This window comes from Rhinopithecus roxellana, chromosome 5 (assembly GCF_007565055.1).
Source record: "Rhinopithecus roxellana isolate Shanxi Qingling chromosome 5, ASM756505v1, whole genome shotgun sequence".
Classification (NCBI taxonomy): domain Eukaryota; kingdom Metazoa; phylum Chordata; class Mammalia; order Primates; family Cercopithecidae; genus Rhinopithecus; species Rhinopithecus roxellana.
The window spans coordinates 101,589,054-101,614,962 of NC_044553.1; the positions used below are offsets into that span (position 1 = coordinate 101,589,054).

Here is a 25,909-nt window from a genome sequence, read left to right on the forward strand (position 1 = left end):
AACAGCAGCAGATAGGGAAGCAGTATGGCTGACAACCTGAACAGCTTAGGGATGGATGCACACTTGCAATTCTAGCTGTGAAAATGCCTCCTTATGTCACAGTATAAATGTTTTTCAATTCCTTTGTTCTCATTTTTCACAAATGTGAAGGTTTTATATAAAAGGACAATGTTTTAATTAAGTGGTTTCAAAGTGATTAGAGATCCTAGAATTAAAGATACAATTCTAAGTAAAAAGTTATTAGCTAAGAGAACTTCAGATGTTCAAGACAAGAGTTAGGAATCAATAGCATTTTCATTTCTTCTGTGATTAATCTCAAGAAAAATTATGAACGCAGGTAGTACCTTAACCTTTTTGCTACTTTAAGGCAAATATGATTCATTTGGCCACATGCTAGCATTTGAGCAATATTCATCTATGTAATTTTAATTTTTCAACATGGAAAACAATGCTGGAAGTTTTGGTTTCCTGTTCCTTCATGGTAAAAAAGCTAATTTCCTAGAAAATTACAAGCAAAATACAGTTACTCTTATCAAAAGTGAATCACTCTGCCAGCAGTCAACTATAATCAACATAGTTAACTTTGTGTATGAAGTACATACTAGAAACAATATTGGAGAAGGACATACTATATTGAAAAATATAATTTGATTAGCCACAGCCAAAACAGATTTATGAGAAGAAAATCTTCTTTAAGGAACTTAAAGTGTGTTAATGTCATGATCATAAAAGTAAAATGCAGTGAATATTCTTTGCTTGAGTATTTCGGAAAAGCTTTGATACAACTGACCTATTTGTTGAAGAATGGCAGGCATGTTTTTAAGCTTTAGGATCATCATTCAACAAGTTACATGATGAAAACTGGTGGAGACTGAATCAGAGACAAAATAGTATTAGTAACCAAATATCAATTTTTGAAGCTGTAGTTTGGTAGGTAACATTCATGCACAATTTATTTTTGCTCCCAAATATCTTAAAATATGCCTTGGGTATTGAAAGAAGAATATAACCAGAGAGTAAAATCTCAAGAAAATATATCAAAGTAATAAGAGCTCATATAACTTTGGTTGTTTTTAGAAAATGAGGGACCACTGAATTTGAAATCATGATTTAAAGTACGTGCAGCAACATAAGAGGACATCCAAACAATTTACACTGGTTTATACATTGTTTGCATTCTCCGTCTCCTTGCCTAAATGTGGACAAGCAATGTAGTTATCATTATTGCTCAATAAGGATTTAAATGACCTATTTTCGTATCTGGAAATTTTGTATAAACTTTGTAGTCAACAAAATAAAGCCAGTCTTCAGTTCATCATGGAATGAAATTTCAAACTTTGGACTGCACAGTACCAACATTTCACAGCTACACAAGAAGTCTGGATTAAAACAGCAAACCAAGGCTGGGTGTGGTGGCTCATGACCGTAATTCCAGCACTTTGGGAGGCCAAAGCAGGAGGATTGCTTGAGTCCAGGAGTTTGGGACCAGCCTGGGCAATTTCAGAAGACCGTGTCTCTACAAAAAATTAAAAAAAGAAATGAGCCAGGCTGGTGGCATGTGCCTGCAGTCCCAGCTACTTGGGAGGCTGAGGTGGGAGAAACACTTGAGCCCAGGAATTTAGGGTTGCAGTGAGCTATGATCACACCACTGTACTCTAGCTTGGGTGACAGAGTGAGACCCTGTCTCAACAAAACAAAACAAAACAAAACAAAACAAAACAAAACAAAACAAAACAAAACAAAACACCCAAAACAAAAAACAAACCACAACAGACACCACACACACACACCCCCTCCCCAAACCAAACAAAAAAAAATTAAACAACAATGTCAAAGAAACCCCATAACAAACCTTCACTTTAAATTGATAAATTAATTATGGTTAAAAAGCTACAGTATTCAGGTAAGTACAATGTTTTAGCTGGTAATGTGCCAGGTGCTAGACAATTTGACATAATTGTACATTTTAACATCACTGATATAGGAAAAATATTTAAATTTTAATATTTTAATGTCATATTTTTAGAAAGGCATATCACACAGATGTTTAGAAAGTTAAAATAGTTTGAAAATTTAGGTTTCTCATTAAACAAGGATGATTATTCACCAAGTATTTACCTGTGCAAAGAAATATGAACAAAACTGAATCTCTCATCTTCAGGAGCTTGCATTCTAATGGGAAATAGTAAAGGAATACTGAAACCAAGAGAAAAGTTAATAACTGCCCTAATAGAGAGATGAAGAAAGAGCTAGATGGCAAACAGAAGGGAGATTAACTACAACTTGGTGGGGGTGTGGGGGTGGGGAATTAGGGAAAGCTTCATGTAGGGGGTGGTACATAAGTGTGCTTGATGGATGAACTGGATTTAAAAAGTGAAGGTGGATTTGATTGAGTATAGGGTTGAAAATGGCAAATGAATCAAACAGTGAAAATATGGGGTAGGAACTGAAATGGAGAGTATGCCTGGAGTACATGGTCTCAGGTATTAGTACTTTATGAATAAAAGTCACTTTTATTAATTTTCTTGCCATTCATAAGAAAACAAAATGTGGCATAGAACTTCTATGTATAGTTTGGGAAATTGGTTCTTTAAAAAATGCAACATGGGCCCAGACAACTTTCCTAAAATGTAAAGAAAATAATATCTGCAATAAATAACTAACTATATTCCTTGGAAAGTTGTTGCAATTTATAAAAGTTTTTTATTTATAAAAGCAGAAACAAATTATTGCTGTGATATAATTGAAGCTTTAACTGAAAGGAAACTTCTGATTTCAAAAACTTTTCCTCACTTCTTTTTGACAACAATTACATATTCACATTCCTACATTCCTCTATGTCACCTAAATAAAATTAAATAACTACTCTTTATGATATGATCGCAGTTTAAGATGCAAAAAGCAAATCCAATTTTGCAAAGTGCTAAGACTATAACATACTAAGACATTAGTAATCCGTGTACACATTTAAATGAAGTGTAATTCTTCAAAGAAATAACACTGAGATATTTTATGTCAAATTATTATACTATTGTTAAAAATATATTTGAATTTTCTCCCACAGAAGTATCTTCAGAACTGGTTTATGAGTTACAGGAGAAATTCAGCCTCTTGTCTTTCAGTCACTTGGCTTTTAGACTCAAGATAGTATAGTTAGAAGCAACATGAAGCTTAGGTATTTTAAAGAAAAACTTGTTCTTAGCCAATGTGTACCTAATCTATATGGGTCTGAGAGACATTCTTTGTGACATTATCAGGAAGATCTCCCTAAGCAACAAAAAACATTTGGCATGGAAGAAGGGCCACATGAGATAAAGTATACATGACTGGTGCATTTGGCAGTTCTCACCTTATAAAAATATTATACAGTTATGGTTCCTCTATTTTAGGCAAAGTTCCTAAGTTTTAAAACAGGTATACTTTTTGAAGTTTCTGCCACAGTGCATATGATTTTTGAAATGAAAGTTACTTCTTAATTTTTGCTAGTGTACTTTGGCTTATTTCTTTACTTTTCACATATATATTTTAAAGATTACCTTTTAGGGAGCAGTTGGTCTAGGAAGGCAAGAGCATCTTAGTTGCATGAAGACATATAAATTATATAATCTTATTATAAAACCAAAAATGTTGATCACTGCTGTTTTCTAAGTCTTGCTTTACATGGAGCCAGTGTGAAAAGTTCGTTAGCTAGAGCTTAACAACACAATGGCTTGAAGGAATGGAGTTACCACACAAGTGTTTAAATTCCATGCCGGATCCCTAGCTACAACGGAGAAGAAAGTTCAAACAACAAAAACAGAGTTGCAAGGTCTGAACTTGTGTGTCACGGATACCTCTTACTCATCACCAGGCAGCTCTTATTCAGGGCAACCATGCCCTCCCAAGCAACATGGTTAATTGAATAAGGATTCTGAACCTTTTGGCTGCAGATAAACCAAAGTGGTACATGGCTCATAACTCAAACATTTCATTTTAGGCAGCTGTTAATTTTCTTGCCCAGGCTAATTTGGATTATTCAATCATTTTCTTTTCTTTAATAAAAAACTGCTTGTAGTTACTAGTGGGGACAAAGAGCTGCAATTACGGATCTTGGAAGGTAAATTTATTATCTGCTCATTTTAATCATGTATACAAGTGATACTAAATTCAGAACATTTTATTAGCAGTGTAATTCTCTCTCTCTCTCTCTCTCTCTCTCTCTCTCTCTCTCTCTCTCTCTATGTGTGTATAGGTTTAATAACATTCAACCTTGACTACTGTTTCCTGCTATGACGGACCTGGTACCTCCCGCAGTAAGCAACTAAAAATGTTGGATAGAATATGAAAAACATCTTTTCAAATTCATCAATATGTTGGCAGTCAATAAGGGATACTCTGAGGCCCAAACCTAAGTAAAATGCAACCCTGAGTGGTACGTAAAGCACAAAAGGCAGTTTTCATCTTGAAAGCATTTGTCTTATGACAGGGGTAAAGTTGAGCTTGGGTTTTCATGGCCTTGTAATGTAGCAGGGGACAAAGTACAAAGCCAGAACCCATCTGGGGAGAGAAATCTTGAACTCAGGCTATGAATGAAGGATAAAAAAAAAAATTTCCCCTATGAATTTTATAACCATAAGCTAGCTCTTCTGTGGATTTTCAACCCAAATTAACATTACCTAAGTGGCCTAATAAAAGTCAAATTAAGATTTTAAAGTGATCCAACATGCTTCCAAATGACTTGCAGAAGCAAATGCAAAACTCTGTGGAGGAACCCACCTTTAACCCAGGCTTTGAAAAACTCCATAGAGAATAGTTCTAAGAAGATATAAGTTCACATTAATGAATCACCAAACATCTAAATAAAGATAGCTAGCAGAAATAATAGACAACAAAATCAGAGCAGCAAATACTTGACATGTTAAAATTATCAGAAATTAAGTATGAAATACATGTTTAAAACATATAAGAAAATAAAAAAGAAATTAAAAATATAGGAACTCTAAAAACGATCAAACACACTTGGAGACGGACAAAATATAACCTCTAGAAATGAAAATTATAATAAAGGAAATTTAAAATTCATTGAATTTCTGCTTCGAGACAGAACAGAATAGTTTGTGATAGACCAGTCCTCCTGCCAACAACAACTAGAAAAGCTGAATAAAGTATAAAAAACAGTATTTGTTTAGAAGTGTTGAAGAGGATGTAAAATAAAGGCAAATAGAGGGACTAAGATTCCAGAAAGGAGAACAACAGAGAGGTAAACTGATGATCTGCAGCCACTTTTCCTTTGGAGGCATTTGCTGGTTCTGGGTGAAGATGAGGGAATTGATAATGTGGGCTCTGTCCTAGCAGAAGATTGCTTCTAGGAAGAGGGAAACTAGCAGAGCTTTGGGCAATTTTGCAGGGCTGGAGTGACAAAATTGGAGACCTAAAGGGCCTGACACATATATCTAGTTGGCAAATTCTGAGATGTCCTAAGTGAAAGATTAAAAACGCTAAAATGAGAATTTCTAAAAAAGCTCAGTGAAGATATCACTTTCACCACTGAAGGCCCTAGTGAATTATGCAACAAGAAAGGAGGCAAACCAGAAACAACTGATCCTTATTCAAACTGGAACCCAGATTCAAGTCAACACAGTACCTTACTAGATAAAGGTGACTGGGTTTCATTTAGTCATCACAGGAGAATAAAGGATAAACCCTCTTTGGAGGCAGACAAAATCATCTGGAGGTTCAGGTTATGTTACATTCAATCAAGAATTAATAAGCATGCCAAGAGACAAGATAGATGATAGAGAAAGACCCAGAGGTAATTCAGATATTGGAGTTAATAGGCATGGACTTTAAAGTAATCATGACCAGTATGTTCAGGAAAACAGAGGCAAAGGGGGAAGAAAATAGATTTAGAAAGATGAGTATTTCACTTGAGAATCAGAATGTACAAAAAAGAAAAAAAGAAATTGTAGAATTTAAAAATTCAAAACCTAAAGTTAAGAATTCAATAGATGGCCTTCAAAGTAGAAGACAGGCTTACTGAAATAAAAGACAGGTAATTAAAAAAATTCAAAATTGTCCAGGTATAGTGGCTCATGGCTGTAATCCCAGAACTTTTGGAGGCTAAGATGGGAGGAATGCTAGAGGCCAGGAGATAGAGACCAGCTTGGGAAACTTAGCAAGACCCCGTATCTTAAAAAAACAAAAACAAAAATCAAAACTGTTGCACATATAGCTAGAAAAAAAGAACGGAAAATATGGGAACACAGTGAAAAGGTTAACATATATGTAATTGAAGTCTCAGGAGGAGAAAGAGATATTGACTAAAGATGTCCTAAAATTGAGAAAAGATGAAGACAGAGCTTTAATAAGGTCTCTGAATTCAAGCAGGAAATATAAAAAGAAGACCACATCAAGGCATAAAATAAAACTGCCAAAAAACAAAGTAAAAGAAAAAAATATAAAAAGCAATCAGAGAAACAAAAAAGTTTACTTCAAGGAGACAATAAGACTGACAGCTGATTTTTAAACAGGTAAGAGAGAAGCTAGACATTAACAGGATGACATTTTAAAAGATCTACAAGAGGACCTACACTTCTGGCTGCAATGGAATAACAGGGACCAGATTTATCCTGCCACTGTCCTTAAAAAACTGAAAAACAACAACAACAAAACCAAAACCAACAGTAACCAAATAAAAAACAATAGTGAAAATACATGAAACAATGTTTTTGGACTTTGGACAACAGGCAGTCCAGGACAGTGAATCAAACAAATGAAGTGAGTCCTACGATTGCCCCCGCTTATGGTCTGGAGAATTTACAGAGTGTAGAGTGGGGCAACCAAAACAGAGCTTGGAAGTCTCCCTGAGTTGAGGACACAGAGTTGAGAATCTGGGGACACCAGTGCAGACAGAATTTACAGCTCAGAGTGCTGGAGAGGAGAAATTCTATGCAGAGAGGGCTGGGAGAGGCTGCACAGAGAAAAAAAAGAGAGAGAGAGAGAGAGAATACACCAGAGAGCGAGTTTGGCTCTGGAGAACTGTAGACCATTCCTTGAGTCTTTCTCTGAGTATTGTTCAGCACACATATATGAGCAAACTAGCAAGGCCAGGGTAAAAATCGCCAGGAAAGAAAAGGCAGAGCAATGACCTAAACTTACATATGGTCATCATATACTACAAAGAATATAAGGTAATATATTCAGAAGGGGATTGCCTTGGTTGTGGGGAAAACTCTGCTCTAGAATAGCTACTCTGGTCTTGCCCATCAAAGCATAAAACAGCTTTAAAAGTATCATACTGTTTCCAAGTAATGTAACTGCATTCCTGAACAAAACTCAAAACATTTTAAAAAATACAAAAATATTCAGCACCCAACATGATAAAATTGGCAATAACTGGCATTCAATAAAAAGTTACCAGCATGTAAAACAGAAAAATATAATCTATGGTAAGAAAAAAAAATTAGTCAATAGAAACAGGCCTGGAAATGGCACAGATAACATAATTAACAAACATGAACATTAGAACAGTTATTACAGCAATCCCTTCTTATCTGTGGGGGACACATTCCAAGACCTTCAGTAGATGTCTGAAACCAAGGTACCGAACCCTATATAAATTTTTTCCTATATGTACATTTCTATGATCATGTTTAATTTCTAAATGGAGCATAGTAAGAGATAAACAATAACTAATAATAAAATAGAATAATTATAACAATATGCTGTGATAAAAGGCATGTGAATGTGGTTTCTGTCTCTCAAAATATCTTATGGTACCATACTTATCTATTTTTGGACTGTGGTTAGTTGTGGGTAACTAAAACCAAGGAAGTGAAACCCCTGTATGTTTTATGTTCCTGAAGATAATGTAAAGCATGAACAAGTTAAGGAGAGCCATACAAAATTTAAAAAACTCAATTCTAACTTATAGAGATGAAAAATACAATGTCCATGAAGAAAGAGGCCCTGGATAGATTAACAACACATTAGACACTGCAAAAGAAAAGATTCGTAAACTTGAAGACAAAGTAATAGAAACTATCCAAAATGAAACAGAAAAAAATTGAAAAGAAATATAATAAAAATATAGTTAGTTAGAATGAATAAGATCTAATATTTGATAGCACAACAAGGTGACTACAGTCAATAATTTATTGTACATTTTAAAATAACTGAAAAGGTATAATTAATTATAACAAAAAGGTAAATGCTTGAGGTGATGGATATCCCATTTACTCTGATGTGATTATTATGCACTGGATGCCTATATCAAAATATCACATGTGCCCCATAAATATATACACCTACTATGTACACACAAAAATTAAAAATTAAAAAAAAGAATGAAGCATGAACAAGTTGTAGGATAACTTTAAGTAGCCTAATATCCAGAGAATAGTAGTTCCAGAGAAAGAAGGAAAAGAGATAGGGAAATATATTGGAAAAAATAATGGCTGAAATTTTCTGATAAAGACTGCAAACATGGATCCAAGAAGTTCAGCAAACCACAGGCACAAAAACATGCAGAAATCGACACTACACATCATAATCAAATTGATTAAAACAAGTGACACAGGGAAAATCTTTAAAGCAGCTAGAGGACACATAATGTACAGAAAATAAAAATAAGAATGACAGCAGGAACAAAGCAAACCAGAAATATTAGAGCAACATCTTTAAAATACTGAAAAAAATCCACAAAACCCTGTAAACCTCAAATTCTATATGCAGCATTTTTTTTTCACAGAATGAAGGCAGAAAAAGAGTCACATTTTCAGACATGCAAAAGTTGAACCAACAGTTCTTCACTAGTATAGATGATAAATACTTTGGGCAGAAGGAAAATGGTAACAGGTGGATACATGGATGTATGCAAAGAAAATAAGGGCGCTAGAAATGGTAAATACATGAGTAAATATCACATACGTTCATTCTTATTTTAAAAATTTTCTTAAACATAATTACTTTTTCAAGTTAAAAAAGTTACAAATATGTGCATATGTAGAAGTAAAATGTGTGACAAATCACAAAGGTCATACATGATGAAACAATAATTTAGCAAAGTAATGTGATAGTTTAGATATTACCAGTTTATAGAATTTTTGCCCCAAAGACACCTACTGCCCACTTCCACTGCATTCCTCTTGTACTCATGTACTGTAAGCTGTAAATTCTAAGTTCACTCCAGGTGATAAGAGTGCTACATAGTCTGTTTACATTTACCTTATCATGATTGAATAATCAAATGCAACAGAAACGGTGTTTTTAGATTTCAGCTATTGACAGCAAAATTCCACGCACATATTCCAAAGTGAGTAGAGGTGCTTTATGGCAGATTTGAGTCAGTCTATTATTTTTTAATTAAAATAATTTGATCTCCCCTCTTAGGTTCTTTCTAACCATATTCACTAAAAGTGATATTTATCTTCAATATTTTATTGCTATAATTTTATTTTATATCTAAATAGTTTTGAAAGATTCCTAAGGTGCCTAACAAATTTGTTCATATTGACATTTATCTTTATTAAATTTGTTAAGGGAGTCAGACAATTTGACAGTGAACTTAATCTGTTTCCTTACTGCAATATATTTTATACTGCATATCTAGTACACTGTCTTCAGGATTGTACATTTATACATTTGATTAAGATTGATGTATAAGAATTGCATTGACCTATGTATAGGATTTGCAATAGGGGATTTTATTTGAATACAAAGTAAATATATATTTTAGACATTTGAGCTTGTGCATTAAAATACATCTTTGTTAATAATCAGATAGTCCAGAAATTGGTGGCTTCTAAAATACACCAAAACTATATTTAGAAGACAATTAGATTAAAAATTAAGCATATTAAGACTTCTGCAAAGGAATATCATTATATACAATATTTTAATGATTCTCAAAAATACACATTTATCATTGTCAAATTCTATTTATGAAGTTCTACATTAAATAATTCAACTGTTAGAAGTTTAACTTAACTTACACTAAAACATATAACAAAAAAGAAAAGTTTTTTTTTCTAATCTCAGTGTATATGCTGCCGAAGCGAGCACAAGAAAACCTTTTCAAAAAAGATTATTCTAGTAAAAGGTTTACAAAAAATTTGGTAACTTGAGATGCGCTTCTGGAACGTATGCTGCCAGTTTAAATGTGCAAGCTCCAACTTAACAAATGCTTAAAATATTTGAGTTTTTAAAACAGTGCCAAAACAAACCACATCTTTTCTAGAGATGACATATTTAGCTAAGCACGAGCAAAATAAATCTCTCAACCATTCCATGTATTTGTTTAAAAGCCTAAGAAACCACGTGCATTTCCAATAAAACATGAACAAAATACTGAAATCACTGGAGCCTAACAGTTCACTTATAAATGATTTTTTAAAAAGGTAAATGTATCAGTGTGTGTGCATGCATATATATGTAAAATATGAATAGATAGGTTAGCTGTAAATACTAGTTACCAATAACACAATAAAATCAGTAAAAAATGTGGGTTCCAAACACATCATATGTGAAAAGACAAAAATGTATGAGCCATGGCTATTTCATCATACAATGCCTTATTAATCACAACTATTTGAAAATAGAAACTTTAAAAATAATTGTGATCTTTAAGAATAGTACATATAAAGTATTTTTCTATGAAACTATATTCAATATTAAAAGTATAACTTTAATAGTCTAGCTTTTTAATAAAATAAATTATATAAATAAGTGACCTGATAAGACGATTGAGTTTATTTGAATAAGGAAATATACAAAGGATCAACTTTATCATTGAAAAAATAAGCAAAATATTTTATTCCATGAAGTATTTAAAATACATTAATAACTTCTAATTTATTTATAAAATTTTAAATTCTCATATATTAATAATTAATAACTTTGCTTTAACTGCGTATACCTTGCTTATAACCAATAACTTTGCTTATAACTGGTTTTAGCTCTAAATTGCTCTAGGAGACAGAGCAAGGCTTGAAGTTTAGACTACCATGTTATAAAATTAAGCTGATAGGTTTTAGCATCAGGCCAAATTAAAAATAGTACAAAGAGACTCATGATATGTTTTATTAGGAATGAATTGTCACAATATTCCTAATTAGTGAAGGCTGAGGCAAACCATACTGCCACTATAATACCACAGAGAGGTGGTAATAATGTGATGCTGTTTACACATGCAGTTCACATTATTGTACTTCATTGAAAGAAATGTGTACAATCTTTTGATTACTAAGGAATTCATATGTAGTACGTGGAAGAAATGGTACTATAACAACATAAATTGCAAGAGTTAAAATCTTTACTTTGAAATTTTTTTCTTACGGAGAGATTTACAGACTCATAGTTACATGGAATGTGGTTATAAGATCTTAGTTCCAGGTCCCAGCCAGTCCTTGGCAAATTTCAAGACTTACTGAGTCTGTTTCCTCATCTGTAGAATGAATATAATAATAATTATAATGACAGTAATACTAAAATTATCATCACCATCATTATTATATGGGTTATATATAATTTATTATTATTATGATTGCTGATAGGATCAAATGAAAAGAAAAACAGATGTAAAATGACTTTGTAAATCAAGTACTACAAATGTTAGTATTAGCATTTCTGCCTTTCCTCTAAATTACTTATTTTCACAAGAAGTAGTAAATTCTCATGTTACTATAGGATTTAGAGTTGACGATGTATAAAACAAACTCAAAGCAACATTTCTCAGCAGTGTGGAATACTTCTAAAGTTGCATTATTGTTGAATATATAGAGAACCTATTTTCAGTAGGCAAGGCTATTCCTTCATACAGAAAAAATATATAAAGACCATCTGACAGACTGTTGATGGACACTTTTAAGTGTAAGTAATTAAATAATATTTGGCTGTAATACTTTGCACTTGAAATTTTGTAGACAACTCATTTTCAAGAGGATGTGATATTTTTGGGAGATTACCTATACTGAACAACAGTGGATGTTACAATTATTTTGCAAATTTAACTTTATAATATCATATTCTATAAAAGTTCCACATCTTAATTATAGGAATTGGTTATTCTAATTTGATCATTTAAGTGTAGAAATATTTGTCTGGAAATTGTGAAATGTCTTTATACTATATTTTGTGTCTTCTAAAAACTCAGACAAAATAACGCAAGAAAAGTTCATCTGTTTTCAGGATTAAACTGAAAATTCAAGTTTACTTGTGACTTATTTTAAGTGAGATCAGGAATGGACTATTTTGTGACAAAAACTTTCTCGTTACTTACCTGCACCTCCCAGATGACTTTAAAGATGCTCTTTCTTCACATAGGGAGCTGTTACACATTTCAAATAGAGCCCAGAGACAAAACTGCATGCATGACTAAATCATTACATATTTCTCTATTATAGAGTCATTGGTCTATGAGAGGATATAATTCTCTTTAGGACTATAGAGCAAATTAAATTAGTTTGTTTTAACCCCTGTTGTCCCTTATTTTCTAATTCTCATAGTTAAAAAAGGTACTTCAATGGATACAGATTTAATAAGGAAGAAATAGAGTTTGTTAGTACTATGATTCTTTTGTCACCTATGACAAAATAGCTTACATTTTCCTGTGGAGTAAAGCAAAATTCAAATGGATAATCTACTATAGTATATGAAAGAATGGTGCAATAAATTGTCCTGAATGTACTTGTCCTGTAAATAGGCAATGGTAGATAATTTAGCTCAATCTTAAAGATGAATTAAGAATGTATAGACTTAGAAAAAAATTTTACTTGCCTACAAAATTTTCACTAATTAAATCTCGACTTGTCTATTTCATTCTGTTCCAGGCACAGTCATTTTCTCTTGGTCTTTCATCTGTCTCATCTAAAAATATGAAAGTATTTTGTCTCTAGCTAATTACATAAAAATCTCAGTTCTATTCATAACTTCATATGACTGCTATGATCTTATTTCTGAAATAAAATAAAAAGCAGGTAACCTCAACCAAATGGCAAGTTTACTTTTTTCTGAATTCTTACATTTCTACATTATAATTCTATTGTATATTATGTATTAGATCTCCCTCCTCCACAACCAAAATCAAATGGCAATTAAAAAAAGATAAACAATAAGGATACTTAACAGGTTTGATGGTCTCTGTTCTTTTAAGACAGAGGCATGCTAATTTTCAAGCAAAAATTACAGAGATTTATAGCTTAAGTAGAATTTAGATAATTATTCAGACCCAACATTAAAAAATACTGACAATGTGAATTTATAAGTACACATTAACAGTCTGCTCTTTTTATTGAAACAGTTTACATTATTTGTAGTGAAACAAAAATCATGCCTTGATGAATGTAATTTTAATATATCCATCTCTTATTAAACAAATTATACATTTAATTCATTGCATCTATATTTAATATCTTTTACTACTAACAAAGATTGCATACATGCATTGAAGGAAGACTACACACTCATGTTTAAGCCTCTCTCATCAGTTAAGAAATAGACCCTATATTGAAAAATGCATGTATTTGAAGTTTTGACCTAACACAGTGGATTAAAACTTAGACAATATTTACTTTGCTGCACTTTGATTCAGAAAGGGCCATATGTGAAGAGATGATACTAACCAACTTTAACATGTTTCTATAATGATCTCTCAGTAAAAAGATTTACATTAAAGATATTGAGATATAAAATAGTTACAAAATAAGCTGTAACCTTATAGCTACCCATTGGTAAAAGTCTGTAGTTAATATATTTGGATAAATAACTCAAGTCAGCAGCAAAGTGGTTAAACATTTGTGATTTGATTTTATCTCAGCTTGGAATGTGGTTGGAGTGTCCCACTTCTAACAACTGTTTGCTAAGTTAAGGCTTTAGTGTTTACACAGTGTTGAATGAAGCAGCCTGGTCACCAGATGTGATCGCTTCCCCAGACTGTCGTTTTTTTTCAATCAGATCACTGTCCTCATGGTCCCGGTTCCAACCTTCTTCCTCAGTACATCCACCAGCCTTTCCAACCTAAGTTGGGGTTGGGATGGGGGTGAGAAGGGGAAAAAAAAGGGCAATTATTGTTAAGAATGTCCTGGCTGATAAAGGACAGTATTTGCCTGTGACCAAGCAGTCCTCACAGTCATGTTAAGAAAGCATTACTGTGAAAGACACTGCTACAGAGTGCCAAGTATCTGAGGTTAAGAAAAAACCAGCAATGACACAAACTTTAACCCAGATCCTTGAATTATGTCAGCATTAGATGCCACACAAAGTTGCATCTAATAAGATACTTACTTCAATACATTTACCTACTTGTATTAAGGTTGTGAATGAATCGTTTACTATACAATGACAGGATCACATGTTAAATGTAGAATAAACTGATTTTTACCTAAGAAAAGCACATATTTCAAAACAGAAATACCAGCAATGTTTCACTTGTTAGTTAGATAAGTGATTCATTGGTTGGTATACTGTGTAACTTCTATGAGATACTAAATTCCCATCTTTTCATAGAATCAGCTGATAAAAATAAAGCCAGAAATTATGTGGCTAGGTGGAAAAAATTTCAAGTTACAGTAGCATGGAAATAATTTAAATATACATAATGATTTGATACTAAGAAAACCAGACTTTTTGTTCTAATTAAAAAACAAGTTTCTATTTCTGAGTAGCATAAATACACTGGAAATTACCTACATAGACTTTTTAGTCAAAGAAAATGGTTTTTTTAGTTGATTAAAAACTAGTCAATTAAATTGAAAAGAGAGTCGAAAGTTCAGAAGTCCATTCTGCAGTGTTCTTAGACTACTCTATGAGCGGGAGGTCACATTCATGTGGATCAGTGAGAGTTTTGCTTGACAAAAGATGATAGAATCAGACCATTAATTGGTTTTCTTCTTTTATTTTCTTTACTGAAAGCATAAAACCTCAACCAAAAATCTTGCTTGATGTTATACATACAGAAATCTTCCTTATAAGTAAATATCATGCCTAGTAGTTTTCATATACACAATCTTTCTCTCTCAAAGACTGGTAAGCGGCACAGTCTAGTCTGCTTCACACTTTGCCTCATTTATATGGATCCATGCATGAGGGTCCTCTGCAAATAAACACAGCACAGAGCTAGACACGAAAGGAATGAGGGTATTCTTAGTGTCATACACTCTGGGTTAGAAGATTTGGAAGTTTCAGTAAGGAATGGACAAATCAACTGCATATAATGCTGAAAACTAGCTGAAGTTTATTGGATGATTTTGTATTTATCAAGAATTCTGTTAACAAAAAACAGGAAAATAAAACAAAATCATTCAGTACATCAAAAAACTTTGCTCTAAGAAACACAGTAATGATCTTAGAGTAAAAAGGCAAATCTTGTCTAAGTTCATTACTACAAACTTTTCTAAAATGCAAACTATACATAAATGTTGTATATCCACTAAAACAGTCTAGTGGTACAAATACCTGAACTAGAATAGTCATTAGAAAACTCACTGTATTCTCACATTAGTCTGCAATACTTGAACCTTCCCTAGTGGTTAAAAACTAGTGCTAACTTATACACTCTGAATATTATGACTTATAGGACTACATGAATCCTTTAAGGTAATATTTAATTAACTTGAGTTGTGGATGAGGGGAAAGAAAAATGTGAGCATGAATTACAGAATTACACTATGAAATTTTAAGTTTATTGTTAAAATCTGATAGTAACTTGAAATAACAATTAAATAGCTCCCAGCAGAAATCATTATAAGACATTAGTAGCATTTCTTTGCATATATTGTTAAAAGCCAGAAAATATTACTTGCAAACTGGCTAAATGTATCCCTTCCCCGTAATATAACTTATACTACTAACTAGTGAAAAAACCTTCTTCACAATATAAAAGTCAGCTCTATTTTGTCTAGTTATTATTATTGTTACTATAAATTCAGAATCAGTGGAATCCCAAATTATTGAGATGAATCTGTGCTGTGCTTCTTCTGGCTTCTCCTTTACAGACAGGCTCATCTTACTTTTGTTTCCTTTTTCTACATTAGGACATCTTTCCATTTAGAACTCTTATATCTTGTTAAGGTAAGAGATTAGGAGGAAATACTTAAATATCATGTTTTGCAATGTCTTCATTATATTTCAACAATTACCAGATCAACTACATTCTCAATTTATCCAGGTCGAATGATTTATGAAAATCTGCTCTCAGAAATGAGAAAAATGTCACTTACTTAGTTTTGTGAAAGCTTACTGACTTCTGTAACACAATGAAGCACCTATTCCTTCCTGTAAGGAATGGAATACACCTGCCAAACATGGGCTGTGCCAACAGGAAGGTAGACGTGTGTGTCTGTTGAAGCACCTTGCAGGATTTGCCTGCAGGCTATTCTTACTGTCCAAATCAATAATGTCCTTAAAAAATTATGTAGCTCACTAAAATAGGCTCCAGATGCTTTAAATATTACTCCATGATATTTTCCCAACAGCTTCATGAAACATGAAAAGGGCTAGAGCTAGGATTAGGATTTCTCCATTTTAAATATGAAGAAACTGAGGAACAGACAAGTAAACCCTTATACAAGGTTGTGAGGTAAAACAGTGATAAACCTGCACCTCGTTTCCTTGTTTTTAGTTCAGAGCTATTTCCATTAGGGTTTGAGTTACTATAGACCTACAGATTTCACATTACAGGTTAATGAACTATTCGTCTTAGTAGCATCATTAAAAAATTTTCCTCAAGTTATGCAGTTTTTCTGAGGACATATTTGCTGGTGTGTTTCATCTGGTATTCTAGTAACAACATGTTATAAGAAATTAAATTACAACCACAGAACATACATTCTTCTCATCTATACAAAAAACATATTCTAAGATCAACCACACGCTTGGTCATAAAACAAGTCCTCATAAATTAAAAAAAAAATCATACCAAGCACACTCTCAGACTATAGTGCATTAAAAATATAAATCAATATCAAGAAGATCACTCAAAACTACACAAATACATGGAAATTAAACAGCTTCCTCCTGAATAACTCCTGGGTGAATATCAAAATTGAGGCAGAATCAGAACATTCTTTGAAATGAATAAAAACAGGTATACAAATTACTAAAGTCTCTAGGATGCAGCTAAAGCAGTGTTGAGAGGAAAGTTTATAGTGCTAAATGTCTTCATCAAGTAGTTGTGAGAATCTCAAATTAACAATCTAACTGCATCTAAAGGAACTAGAAAGAAAAGAATAAACCAATCCCAAAGCTAGTAGAAGAAAATAAATAACTAAAATTAGATAAGAACTAAATGAAATTGAGATGCAAAAACCCATACAAAAGATCAATGAAACCAAGTTGGTTTTTCAGAAAAATAAAGAAGACTGATAGACTGCTAGCTAGATTAATAAAAGAAAAAAAGAGAGAAGATCCAAATAAGTACACTCAGAAATGACGAAGATGACATTACAACTGATCCCACAGAAATATAAAAAATCATCAAAGAATACTATGAACAACTCTATGCACACAAATTAGAAAATCTATAGGAATAGATAAATTAGATGAATCAGTAATAAAAGATCTACTAACAACAACAACAACAACAACAAAAGCACTGGACTGAATGGACACACAGCTGAATTCTATGAGACATACACAGAAGAACTGATACCAGTCCTACTGGAAACTATTCCAAACAATTGAGGAGGAGGAGCTCCTCCTTAACTTATTCTATGAAGCCAGCAATAGCCTGACATAAAAATTTGGTAGAGACACATGAAAAAAGAAAACTGCAGGCCAATATCCCTGATGAACTAAGACATAAAAAATCCTCTACAAACTATTAGCAATCTGAATCCAGTAGCACATTAAAAAGTCAATACACCATGACCAAGTAAGCTTTGTTCTGGGATGCAAGGCTGGTTCAACATATGCAAATCAATAAATGTGATTTGCCACATAAACAAGCCACAATGACTTTTGCACCAACCTATAAGAATTACCATCAGATTACAAAACCAAAGTATATGGGGGGTAATTTGATAAGAGCCATATAGCTAGTGGGTTTTGAAACTGTGACATGATGCTAGGTCTAACTACCATGTTCCTGATTGCTCCAATTTGCCACAATGCTTCCAAAAGTATTGAGACTTTTAAGGCTTATTCCTGAATTTTTGTGGCTTGAATTACTCTTACTGACTAGGTAATTTATTGCAAAGGGACAGGAAGGAGTAAAAGCAGAACAATTCCTCATCATTAATTGAATTGTACCAAAGTAAATATCTCATTGTAGATTCCCTTTTTGAAAATAATTTTTATATTTGTCAATGTGAGAGTAGGAGAATTCTTATTGGCTACTTTCTTTCCAGAAAAAAGCATTCCTATTATTTAGGCAATGAAGTTGGCTTTTTGTTTTTTTTTCCTTTCCAAGAGGAAGAAACCAGGGAAATTCAAGAGAGACGAATAACAATTATCCTTCCAGCAGAGGAGACAAAGTCACTAAAAATGCTGCACCTAGGGTTTGCCATTAGTATTAAAGATCTTGCCCCCTTTCAATCAGAAGGATGAGAAGACTTTAAATATGATTTTTGTTTCTTTTATCACTATGGTTGTTGTTTTGTTGGTATTTTTAGTGTTGATGTATTTTATCATCTTTTCTTTACATTTTGCTTCCTTGATGACACTTAAATGCTCATGACTTCCAAATTTAGACCCCTTTCTCAAAATTCTCTTCTGGGTTTTAGACTCACTTATCCAACTGCCTTCAAGGTATCTCCTCTTGCTTATACTGTTGGCATATGATACTCAGTATATTTAAAACAAAACTATTTTAATTCTTATGCATGTTTCAGTATTTTTTGTCTTGATTAATGTTGCCATCCATTCACTCACTCAACCTTTCAGCTAAAATATTTAAGAAAAACTTGGTATGTTATTCATTTTTTTCTTTACTTCAATTTGAACCTGTGAAAACTTTGTGATGAAACCGCTGATGTAGACAGTGGAACACAATGAAAGGGTTTTAACTCATCTAGTAACATAATTTGCATTTTAGAAAGTTCATATTGCCAATAATGCAGAGATGGGATGAAGGCAGGTTGACCTGTAGGTCAGAAGACCACATAGCCTTTTATTTAAAAAATACCCTAGTAAGCATAATGTTGTGAATGTACTTACTGCCATTAAACTATACACTTAAAAGTGGTTGATAAATTTATGTTATGACATTTTACCACAATTTAAAAATATGTCAGGCCAGGCAAGGTGGCTCACACCTGTAATCCCATCACTTTGGGAGGCCGAGGTGGGCAGATCACTTGAGATCAGGAGTTCGAGACCAGCCTGGCCAACATGGTGAGACCCTGTCTCTACTAAAAATTAAAAAATTAGCCAGGTGTGGTGGCACATGCTTGTAATCCCAGCTACTCGGGAGGCTGAGGCACAAGAATTGCTTGAACCTGGGAGGCAGAGGTTTCAGTGAACTGAGATTGCACCATTGCTCTCCTGCCTGGGCAACAGAGCAAGACTCTGTCTTAAAAAAAATAATAAATAAAAATAAAAATAAAAAATAATCCCAGTGAGAGCTGAAGGCCTGAATTAGAGCTGTAGCAATGCAGATGGAAAGAAGGAGATGCATTTGAAGGATATTTAGGATATGGGATCCAAAGGACTTCATGACTTCTGAGGATAGAATGAGGTGAGGTAGGTTGGGCAAGATTGGCTGACTCCTAGGATTCTGGTTTTGGTGGCTAGGTAGATAGTGATGCCCTAATCAGGATAACGGAGAGGAAGAACAGTAGATTTTTGTTGGGGAGTATGTGTGTGGGTATGTGTGTGAGGGGAATATGTGTGTAAGTTAAGTCTTACATGTTTGTGGTGTCAGTAGGACATAAAAGTGGGGATGTTAAGCAGGCACTTGGATATAAGAGTCTGTGTTAAAGAGAGAATATTAGGTCTATTTCAGTTCAATCAACAAGTATTTGTTGGGTAATTCCTATGTGCCAGGCATTGTGCTGGGCTTTGATTATTTAAAGAACTGCTTCTTACTCATAAGAAGCAGTAAGGTGGGAAAGCAGATCTTTATATGGACAACTCCAGTAAGTTATTACTAAATGTTATAATATAAACACAGGTATTAACAGAACCTACCTTGGGTATGGAAGGAGAGGAAAGGTCTATAAAGGCTTCCTGATGATGCCTAAGTGTTGAAGGATAAGAGTTACCTCAAGAAAGGTGAGAATGGAGACAGGGCATGGATGTGCATTCCAGGCAGAGGAAATAACACACAGGTATAAAAAGCCTCATCCATTTCAAATACTGCCAGTAGTATGGTTTCTCAGAACAACAAAATAAGAGGTGAAAGATGGCAGGAAATGGTGCTAGACAGGTATGCCATACTACATTTTACTTTCAATTGCAACTGAAGACAGAGGAGTGGATGGAAATGTTTGGAGAGAGAAGAAATAAAAAAGAAGAGAGGGAGGAAGAGGATAGAACGAAAATGACAAAAATTATGTAAAGAAAATAAATTTTAAAAATAATTTGAGCAAGAATGGTCAAAGAAGTAAAAGATGGACCAAGAATAGGACAGTCACAGAATCCAGAGAAGAGAACTCCAAGAAGGGAGTGATCATCAGAGTTAAGTAGGTGCTTAAACAAGATCAAAGTAAAGAGTCCATTTGATTTGCCAGGAAGTGATAACCTTTTTTGAGTGCAATTGTAATGGTATGATAAAAGTGAGATAAAGTATGAATGGAATGTGAAAAAGTGAAAACAAAGTATAGGCTGCTATACAAGAGCTTCGTTAGAATGTAAAGAAAAGAGAATTGTAGTTACAAGGGGATGTTTGGCTGAAGGAGTCTTGTAAGAAATGGAAAACATGTAAATGTGTTGATAGACTATGGAAAAGGAGAATACAGAAACATGCTAAGGTATAAGGGAGGAAGGCAATGCTTTTTAAAATGGGCCTCTGAGGAATGGATCATAAGCATAACTTGTAGGATTATCCTTGAAACTATGACTGGTTAACTTTTCCTTGCAGACTAAAAGAAAAGAGGTGGAAAGAATATATCTGTGGATAATCCTGTAGGTGTAGAGGAAGGAAATGACAGAATTCATGCCTGCTAGATTCAATTTTCCTCATGGAATAGAAAGGTAAGATTTCTGCTGAAAGCATACAGCGAGAAAAAGGCTGAAAGAGAATAGTGAGGGTTTAATAGGACAAGAAAGGGAGGTGACCAGGGATATGAAAAAGGATTTTTAGGTGGTATGCATCTAGCTAAAGCTAGACACTACAGCTTTGTAGAAGACATAAACCATCATAGTGGTATACTTTCCCCCCTATCAACTCTATACTTTGGGGGTAGATTTGGGGAAAGCAAGTTATAGAAGTAACTCAGAGTTTATGACTTACAGGACAGTAGGGTGAAAAAGACCAGGACATAAGGAAACTGAGTGTCTTAGGGAGAAAGTGATTAAACCTAGACTCCAGACGGAGGAGAGAAGAAAGCAAGTCAACAAAGGGCTGTTACTCTATGGGGAGAATGGAGAGAGCAAGGGACTGGGTATCTTGATTTGTGTTGAGGCTAAAAAGCAAGAAAAGTTGGAATAAGACTGTGATTCCTGTCAGAGAGGCAACTTTGACCTTAGGATTTCAGATGTAGAAAAGTTCTGAGTGACAACAAGATCCAGAGTGATCCAGAGTAGCTGAAGTGAAAAGGTAAAGGTCATTAACATTCAGGAGGCAAATGAATAATGCAGGTTATTGACACAGATATTGAAGTTTGTTAGCATGAATGCAGAAGCTGGAGTAGAGAGGAAGACACTGAATGAGATGCTTGAAACTCACATTAAATAAATGGCATTGATCAGGAGATCAGAAGCAATTACTGAACAAGAGGGATAGAGAATGATAGAGATGGATGATGTAAACCTCAAAAAAGGGGTTTTACATGGATGCAGAAGTTATGAAAGTACTAAAAGGGAACCAGAGCTTTCCTTCCTGTTATATGGGGTAAAGGAGAAATGCTAGTGTTCAGTGGGCTACTGGGAAAAAAGTGTCCTTGGTAAATTCAAGTTTCAGGTAAAATGTGAGGGCAACACATTCAGTGCAGAAGTTGTGGATAGACACAAGTAGAAACAATGGAAAGAAGGTTCACGAAGACAGATTAAAAGGAGCTGAGGTGTAAGGACAAAAGGAGAAGGAGGGAAAGATGGGGAGGGGAGGAAGCACAGAAATATATGGAAGAGGACAGGCAATTAATCGGGCTTACCCATTCCACCATGCAGAAGCTGTAACTAATGAAATAAACTTCTTGCTCAGTTTTAGCCACAACCGAAAGATACATATACAGACTATAATGTACACAGATATATATAAAAATGAACATATGCAGACATATTTATGAATATATACAGATATTACCATATAAATACGAACACACACAAATATGCTCACAAAAGCACATATAAGAAATCAGGGAATATAAAAAATGAAATTGATAAAAGTATATCTGAAAAAGACTGAAGAAAGAATTCATAAGTGAAAAGGTGAAGGTAGAAGTAGATGGGAAAATGGGTTGAAAAGTCATACAGAAAGTGAAAACAAGAATTGTTAGAAAGTGGTAAGAATGGTGTATTAGTCTGTTCTCACACTGCTATAAAGGGTTGCCCAAGACTGGGTAATTTATAAAGGAAGAAGGTTTAAATGACTCACAGTTCAGCCTGCCTGGGGAGGCCTCAGGAAACTTACAATCGTGGGGGAAGGGGAAGCAAACATGTCCTTCTTCACATGGCAACAGCAAGGAGAAGTGCAAAGCAAAAGGGGAAAAGCCCCCTCTAAAACCACCTGATCTCCTGAGAACTAAGTCACTATTGTGAGAACAGGAAGGGGGAAACTACTCCCATGATTCAATTATCTCCACCTGGTCCCTCCCATGAGCTGTGGGGATTATGGGAATTACAATTCAAGATGAGATTTGGGTGGGGACACGGTCAAATCACATCAAATGGGGAGGTGAATAATAACTATATAGTCAGAGAATTATTCCTTATTTTTATAGAGAGTTAGCCTCCTGGGCTCTTCTACCTGTCTGCCTATACCTACCCTTTAAATCATTACCCTACTTGATTTCCTTTATGAGGTGTTGTCAAAATGTTAAGAGAATTGTTATATCTTTACTGTGTTTTACTTTTTTTTTTGAGTCTAACACTTCCAGTCCTCAAAGGGCTTTGCATAGGTTAATAAATTGCTCACCATTATTAGTTACTCTCTCTGCTGTCCAGTGTCTTTAAAAACATAGAGTCCTATATAACAATCCAGTATGGTCATTACAAAGGGAAATGGAACTTATATGTCTCTCAATCTGGGAATTTACTTCTATCTTAATGCTGCCATGTTTCACTATGGGTTTAGACTGAGCGTTGGGGCAAAAGGCTCACACACTAATACCTGGGCCTGCTTTGCCAGCAAAACTAAGGCAAACTTTCTTTTTTGACATTTACAATTAATATTTCCATTTCAGAATAAATCACCCAAAAGTCAGTAGCTTAAAACAACTCTATTTTATTTAATCATATCAATTTGGGCTTGGCTCAGCTATAAGCTTTGCCTGGAATCACTCAAGCAGCTGTAGTTCACTGGGGCTGCATGGCACGTGCTAACAGTTGGTCCCGCCTTCTGGCTAGGACTCCCTCTTTATGTGCGATCTCACTCTCAAGTAAGCTGGCTCGTATTTATTTACATGGTGAGCACAAGTCAGCAAGAGGGCAATGCCAGAATCAGTGAGGCCTCCTGAGACCTTGTTCAGAAGTTGTACAACATCCCTTGGTTTCTTTTGTCGGTTAAAGTGAATCGCAGCCAGCCCAGATTCAAAGGGTGGATGGAGCAGGAGCAGCTGAAAAAATTTGTGGCCATTTCTCATTCCACTACAGTATTGATCCTAAATTTAAGATTTTTACATTTATCCCTGTCAGATTTCATCTTAGTAAATATAGCTCATTTTCCCCAGCAATTCATATCTTTTGGCAACCTGAATTTGCTATCACTTTTTTTTTGTTCTTTTGAGAAGTCTACTCATTATGTTTTTAACTTAGGTCTTCAGAAAAATGTTGACTAGGAAAGAACCAAAGATAAAGTATAGAGAAAAGCTCTTAGAGGCAATTTTACAGATTATAATATGTATTCTTTTTCAATTAGCTATAAATTCTCAGAACTGTGCAATCATTTCTTGATCTTTTCCAGAAAGTTATTTTGAGACAGTTTGTGAAATGACTTCTGAAATCAAGACATATTAAAGTTCATTATTCCTCCTTACCTATTAGCTATAGAGGTTAATTCCTGAAATGTAGCTAGACCTGCAAGGCTCATTATATGGCAACTAGGACTGGTTTCACTGTCAGAGCATACTAAGTCCTTAGTGAGTAGATCACTGAGTTATTAGGTCAGTCTGCAACTAAAGAATCTGGACCAGCTATAGTGTATCATCCAGAAGCATTTATACCTATTTCAATTAGAGTGTTAAAGGGCTTAATTAGGGCTCCTACAGATATCCAAAAAAGCCTAATACCTAATTTCATGATCTGTGACACGGAAGCAGAAGTTTCTAGACTGTGATGATACCTGGCAAATATGGTGTGTTTGTAGATCATTTCTTGTTGAAGTTGATATTACGCCTTGTATGGCTCACAGCATAGAGCATTTACTTTATTTTTAAATTTAATTTTAATGAGTGGTCTTTCAACATTCAATATATAGTCACTGGAAAGCTTTACTGAAGAGTCCATGAGTCACTTTTATCAAACCCAAACCGTGAATTCCAAAATACTACCAACCTAACAATGCTGTGTTTGGTATCAGCATTTTGCCTTATTAAAAAATACCTTTTTTTATTGAACAGGTTCACTATTAAATGGATAGCAACTTACAAATTGATCTCGTTTTACACAATTTTGAGACTAAAACATTTGTTTGTAATCTTATTAATAGAAAACTCAAATGTAATAATGGGTTGTGATTGATTTGGCTGTGGGCATTTATTTACCTAGAATTGGACACTACAATGATAATAAAGTGAGATTTCAGCTGTAATTATGGTAGAGAAAATGCAAAAAAAAGTTGACACCAGCAGGGATGTAGAAAGCCAAAGTAACTATCAACTATGACTTATAGCATACATGTAAGTGTTTTCCTTGACAAAGGATAGTGTTAAAAATCTTAGCCTAGCTAAGTTGTCATTGAAAGTTTACATGGATATAATAATTAGAATCAAGCATTCTTCTCTCTGTTAATCTTCATATCAAGATCTTTGAGATTAAGTAGAAACCAAAGAATGCATTTTAAAAGGTCCTCTTACTACCTACTTGATCCAATGTGTTCAGTTATCTCCCATATCTTGTGATAGTCATGAGATTTGAGAATTTTCATCAGTACTAAAATGTTGCTAAATTTAGAGCTTTATGTAAGTTTAAGCAGAGTAGACACCTAGGTTTTGTTTAAGTACATTTCAGTAAAAAAAGCTAACTTTCAGCAAAAGCATTGATTGTATTACCAGTCTAGTTTTTGACCTAAAAATGATGACTCCCAATTCAATACTTATGTACACATTGCTTCCACTACCAACCCCCACTATCCCAAACACAGGGGATACTCAGGAAATGAAGCTTAGAAAATTCTTTATTTATTAATTATTATTATTATACTTTAAGTTCTAGGGTACATGTGCACAACGTGCAGGTTTGTTACATATGTATACACGTGTCACGTTGGTGTGCTGTACCCATTAACTCATCATTTACATTAGGTATGTCTCCTAATGCTATCCCTGCCCCCTACCCCCTCCCCACAATAGGCCCCGGTGTGTGATGTTCCCCTTCCTGTGTCCAAGTGATCTCATTGTTCAATTCCCACCTATGAGTGAGAACATACGGTGTTTGGTTTTCTGTTCTTGCCATAGTTTGC

General features: G+C 34.1%; 1 protein-coding gene across 4 annotated transcripts in view; it reads right to left on the reverse strand.

Annotated features, from left to right (window-relative positions):
- Window positions 1-13,241: 13,241 nt before the first annotated feature.
- MIPOL1 (mirror-image polydactyly 1) overlaps window positions 13,242-25,909 on the reverse strand; it is a 384,987-nt gene continuing 372,319 nt past the window's right edge. For all 4 annotated transcript variants that reach the window (XM_030931752.1, XM_010361991.2, XM_030931753.1 and 1 more), the window contains one exon: window positions 13,242-13,992. In XM_030931752.1, the coding sequence (XP_030787612.1) occupies window positions 13,926-13,992 (67 nt within the window). In that variant the 3' untranslated portion in view covers window positions 13,242-13,925. The remainder of the gene's footprint in view (window positions 13,993-25,909) is intronic.